This window comes from Monoraphidium neglectum (assembly GCF_000611645.1).
Source record: "Monoraphidium neglectum strain SAG 48.87 unplaced genomic scaffold scaffold03850, whole genome shotgun sequence".
Taxonomy (NCBI): Eukaryota; Viridiplantae; Chlorophyta; class Chlorophyceae; order Sphaeropleales; family Selenastraceae; genus Monoraphidium; species Monoraphidium neglectum.
In genome coordinates this window covers 38-5,513 of record NW_014009779.1, presented here as the reverse complement: position 1 = coordinate 5,513, position 5,476 = coordinate 38, and the positions used below count along the sequence as shown (strand labels likewise).

General features: G+C 70.2%; 2 protein-coding genes across 2 annotated transcripts; both read left to right on the top strand.

Annotated features, from left to right (window-relative positions):
* Window positions 1-18: 18 nt before the first annotated feature.
* MNEG_13477 (hypothetical protein) lies at window positions 19-1,014 on the top strand (the record flags this gene model as incomplete). Its single annotated transcript, XM_014038052.1, has 1 exon — window positions 19-1,014. One exon carries the CDS (start codon window positions 19-21, stop codon window positions 1,012-1,014), a length of 996 nt encoding a protein of 331 aa, XP_013893506.1.
* A 716-nt stretch (window positions 1,015-1,730) lies between these two features.
* On the top strand, window positions 1,731-5,274 carry MNEG_13476 (hypothetical protein; the record flags this gene model as incomplete). The annotated part of the gene is made up of 6 exons (XM_014038051.1): window positions 1,731-2,832; window positions 3,039-3,153; window positions 3,500-3,827; window positions 4,049-4,491; window positions 4,757-4,904; window positions 5,167-5,274. 6 exons carry the CDS (start codon window positions 1,731-1,733, stop codon window positions 5,272-5,274), a joined length of 2,244 nt encoding a protein of 747 aa, XP_013893505.1.
* Window positions 5,275-5,476: the final 202 nt, after the last annotated feature.

Below are 5,476 nucleotides of genomic sequence, written 5' to 3'. Positions count from 1 at the left end.
TCTATCTTGCATCCCAGGATGTCCAGCCCCGAGCCCCAGCCAGCCGTCGGCAGCGGCGATTGTGGCCCCGGGGACAGGTCGCCGCCTTGCGTGCAGGGGGTGCGCCTCGACCTGACTGCGCTAGGACTGAGGCACCTGCCCGGGCTGCCTGATGCCAGCGAGCTGATGCGCCTTGAGCTGCCGCCCCGCGGAAAACTGCTCGACTGGTTTGAATTTTTGAGCAGGCCCGGCTGCGCCTCGGCCTGCGGCTTTGGACAGCTTGGGCCTGATGCGGTTCTGCTCGCCCCGCTCATGCACGGCAGCGGCGGCGGGGGCGGCGAGGGCGTGTTCATACGCACGGCCGGGGGCGACCACGGCAACCAAGTAGTGGTGTCCGCCGCGGTGTTTGCGCCCAGCACGGCCCGCACTGCCATAGACCTGTGCACCATAGAGTCCGAGGCCCAGGCCCTTGAACTGCTGGCACTGCCTCCCCCCACCAAGCGTGTGACGATGTCGGGGCTGGTGCCGGGGGGCAGGGCGCCCAGGGCGGAGATTGAGTTTGGCCCGGACGGTGAGTTTCAGGCGGTGGTGCTAGGGACCGGATCCTTGGTGCCGGCCGTGGATGTGGATGAGAGCAAGGCGCGACGGCGGAAGCGACAGCGCATGCAGCAGCAGCAGCAGCAGCAGCACCAGCAGGCGCATGGGGCGCAGGATGGCGGGACATGGCGGGCGGTGCTGCTGCAGCAGGCCTTCCTTGTTCTGCACTGCCTTGTCGCCATGGCAGCATTCTGCTGGGAGCCGTCCACGCGCGATCTCGAGCAGCCGTCGGCGGCGCGCGGGCCCGAGCCTGAGCCAGATTGGCTGGCCTCCGCGTGGGTGCTGGCGCTCGCGGGCGGCGCCGTCCGGGTGCCGATGCCCGAGACCGTGGGGCAGGCCCTCCTTGAGCTGCTCGACCGCGACAGCTCCGCCAACACGTCGCTGAGGACCGCCCTGGCGTCGGCCTCGGCGCGCAGCCGCGAGGGGCAGCAGGGCTGAGGGGCCGGTTGCGTCGCGCGTCGCTGCCGTGCCTGCAGGCACATACACTTTGTTCTGCGCGCCCCCTGCAAATCCTGCATTGGTCTGTGGTGATGCACCTCATGTGCGACTGCCCTGACCCGCCACCTTTGTAAGTTCTCCATTCGTTGTCATCTTTTCCCTCCTAGCGGCAGTTTGCGTGTCTGTAGCCCAGCCTGCCGCTTGTGCTTGTTTGCCGGCCGGCAGGAAAGGAGTTGAGCCAAGGTCATGCATTGCCGCATGGGCGCAAGTATGAGCAGTATTGGGGTCCACGGGGCGGCTGCACCCAGGCTGCAGCAAGTGCGTGCCCAATCGGCACGGACAGAGCCCTGCCTCGGTCCGCAGGTGTCCGGGCTGGTGACGCCCGATGGCGCCGACTTTGCTGTTGGTCATACTGTAGTGTTTGATATACTTCAGAAGATTACGCAATCGAATAGATATTGATGGCCGAAGCCTCAACGGGGCAATGGCGAGCCATGTGCGCTCGATCACGCAAATGGTGGACGTTGGCTGCTCTCAAGCGCTACGGCAACAACACGAAAACATCTGCATCGATGTCCTTCAGCATACAATTGATAAAGGCCGTCTAGTAACTGAACGTATGATACTTGCTCACCATAGGTTGCGATGGGCGCCAAGATCGCTCCGTAACCAGCACAGCATGGCCAGCCCCGACAAACTGGTCTAGGGTGTCTGTCATGGATCCAGGAGACGACGCTGGCGGCAGCGGTGCGCCTGGCCCACTTGCCCCCATGCAGCAGCAAGAGCACCAGCACGATGCGCTTGCTGGCTCAGCGGAGGCGCTTTCAGTGGCGGCGCTCGCGCGCCAGCTGCAGGACAGCAAGCTGGCGCAGGCGCAGATCATACGCACCGTCGAGCAGTCAATGAGGGAAGCGCGCGCCGTCGAGGAGAAGCTACGCAGCCAGGAGCAGCGGCTTGCAGAAATCGCTGTCGCCGTCGCTGCGGCCGCTTCCCCGGTGCCTCCAGCCAACGGCGGGCCGAGGTTCGTTCCCCGCCCTCCGGACTTCCGCTGGTTGAACGACGGCGCACCTGCTGCCTCACTGCCGGCACGGCCCGGCGCCCACAGCACAGCACCAGCACGGCGCCCTCTGCAAGCGGCCGGCCCATGGCTGGCGGGCAGCCCGCCCTCGACACTCATATTGCAGCAATCCGCCGCTGCAGGCAGCGACGCCGCAACCACCGTGGTCCAGGTTCCCGTCGAGGGCGCGGGCGCGGGTGCAGCGGGGACGCCGCCGCATGCTACGGCGGTGGGGGCGGCCGAGCCGCTGCTGAGCGATAGAGACTCGGGCTCGCCCCCGGGCGGCGACGACGGCAGTGGCGGCGGCGAGGGCGAGGGTGAGGGTGAGGGTGAGGGCGAGGGCGAGGGCAGCGCCGGAGCCGAGGCGCGCGGGGGCGCGTCTGGGGCGGGCGCGCCGCCCACGCCGCCGTCTGGCAGCGCACGGCGCCGGCAGGCGCTGGCGGCGGGGGCGGGGGCCGCGGCAGCTGGTGATGGGGCCGTCGCGGCGAAGCGGGGCGAAGAGGAGAGTGAGGGGGAGCAACCTATGGATCTGGATGCGCGAGATGAGGTGGAGTCGGGGCCGGAGAGCGAGCGCGCGAGCCGGCGGCGGCGGCGGCGGCCACCGGCCGCCGCCCCGGTTGCTGCGGCTGGTGGCGGCGGCGATCGCATGGAGGGCACGGCGGTTGAGAACGGAGAGGAGGAGGGCGAGGAGGAGGGGGAGGAGGTGCGTGTGGCGGAGCCGGATGAGACGGGCTTTTACTACGTGCTGCAGCGGCCACAGGGTGAGCGGGGTGGTCGGCGTTTGGCATGCGCAAAGGGCCGGCAGCGCGGCATGCCCATGCGCGTGATCTGGTCGCGCTGATTTGATCTGGGTTTGCCAGCGGATCCTCAGATGCAGACGCATGCGAGCGCTGGGACAGAGCCTGGGGTCGGCGCATGCAGCGTTGCGCCGCAAGGGCCAAGCGCCGCTCGCCTGACGCGCGCGCAGGCGAGGACGGCGGCGGCGGCGGCCCGGCGGTGGCGGTGTGCACCAACATGCTGGAGGTCCTGCAGGAGGACGACCCTGACACAGGGGCCCTTGCAATGACGCGCAACACAGACATGTGGGTCTTGGGGCCGTCCCAGGGTTGAGCGTTGAGGGTTTCAGGGGGCCGTCCCAGGGGCGCCGCGGGCGGGAGTTTGGGGCCGCGGCTCCGGCGTCTGTTTGGGGTCGCGCAGGCCGCGGCTGCCAGCGAGTGCGCCGGCGCCGGCCTGGTTCTCGGGGCGCGGCGGCGCCCCTGACGCGTGCTCGTGTGTGGCAAGGGCGGCTCAGCCCGCTTGGCTGTAGCAAGGAGCAGCGTTGCGCCCCGCGCGGCCGGTCGCCGGCCACGCTAGTCACGGCACCGCAATGGTGTTCATTTTGACTTGCAAGCCACAAGTATGCCTTGATTGCATCAAACCCCTGCTCAGGCCGTATGAGTATCAGGATGCCGCAGACCTTTTGAAAGCTCAGAGGGAGATGCTCGCGCTGCTGCTGCAGGCGCAGCAGCAGGCGCGCGCCCGCCGCGCCGCCGCGCTGCCCGGCGGCGCCGACAGCGACAGCGAGAGCGGCGGCGGGGGCGCGGCGTCGTTTCAGGTCGTGCCTGGCGGCGGCGAGGGCGGCGGCAGCGGTGGTGAGGAGGAGGAGGAGGGCTGGTCGGATGGGGAGGGGCCGTCCATCGGGCTGAGCAGCCTGGGTGGGCGGTCGGAGGCCGAGGAGGACGAGGAGGAGGACGAGGAGGAGGAGGGCGGAAGCGAGGTGCCCCGTGTGGGCGGGGCCGCGATTGCTTGCGGGCCGTGGGGGTTTGCCGACGCGGGCGCTGCGGTTGCTGGCGGGTACACGCGCGCGCGGCGCGGCGCCAGCTCGTTTGAAAACGCGCGCGTCTGTGTGTTTGAATATATGTTAAATGCGATGTATGACGTTGTATAAGACGCAACTGATGCGCCGCCGCCTTTGCGCTGTCTCTCTTTCCCCATCAGTCGCTCACCATCAGCGGCAGCGGCGGGGAGGAGGAGGAGGGGGAGCAGGACGGCGGGGAGGGGCCCGAGCGCGGCGGCGCGGCGGCGCGCAGGGCGCACCGCAGCGCCCGCGCCGCCCTGCTGACTCAGGCCATCGCCGCCGCCTTTGCTGCCGGCGGCGCGGGCGGCGCCGGCGGCGGCGCCGCCGGCGGCCCCGAGCGCGGCAGCGAGGCTGTGCGCGCGCTGCTCACGCGCATGCCGCCGCCGCCCGGCGGCGGGGGCGACGGCGGCGGCGACAGCGGTGGGCCGCGCAGCGGAGAAGAGGGGATCGTGGCGGGGCCGACAGAGGAGCGGCTAGCTATGCTGGTTCAAATCATCAATGCGGGCGTCGAGCGCGCGGCAGCGAAGTGGCGGGAAAAGGAGCTGCCCAAGCTGCGCCGCAAGGACCACGTGATCTGGAAGCGGTGAGGGGCTCTTTCGAAATCTAAATTCGGATCCGGCGCCGCGGCGCGCTGTGTGAGATCGCGACGTCGAAGGGTGATCTGGGAGCCCGGCAGGACCCGCCCTGTGGCGGGTTGCCACGGCAAACCACTTTATGCATTCTCAACCCTTTCTTTGTGTGGCTCGACCCCTCTTTATGGGGCCAAACCGGCGCACAGCCGCCGCACTGCGCCGCCAGTCAAACTCGGTCAAACTTGCTCAATACCCCCGCGCCCCGCGCCCCGCCAGGTGGCGCAGGCGGCGCAGCGCCGCGCGGCGCGAGGCCGCGGACTGCGAGGAGCGGCTCGCGCGGGGCAAGGCCAAGCTGGCGCGGGAGCACCTGCCCAACCCAGCGGCGCTGGCGGCGGAGGGCAAGTGCGACTATTGGGTCGGCAGGGTGAGCGCGGCGGGCCGCGGGGGTTGTGCAGCGGTCGGGCTTTGCCGTGCTCAGGGTTTCGCAGCGCTCAGGGGCTGCGATGCCCAGGGATTGCGGCCCTCGGCATTTGAGGCGGAGGGGCCTACAGGAGCGACTAGTGTCCATTGCGGACGGCGGCTCACGGCCAGGAGCCCCCAGCCCCAGGATCAGCCCGCCGCCCCTCGCACGCGCCTCCGCCCTGCCCTGCGCGCCGCGCCGCGCCGCCGCCCGCGCGCCTGCGCAGACCCGCCGCTCCCGCGAACTGGAACGCGGAGCAGCCCCCCTCGCCTCCCCCCCCGCAATGCCGCCCACCATCACCACTCTCCGACCAACCGCCATAATCGCCACCTGACATCACCGGCCCCTGCATGGCTGGCGACGCTTGCAGTTCCTTGGAGTCAAGATCGCAGATCTGCAGGCGGCTGCCCACATCCTGGAGATCGCCCTCCTGCCCCGCCGCCCGGCCCCTCCCTCCCCGCCGCCCGGCGGCGCGGCCGCCGCGCCGGAGGCGGCCAGCGGGGCGGGGGCTGGGGAGGGAGAGGAGGACCTTGGCA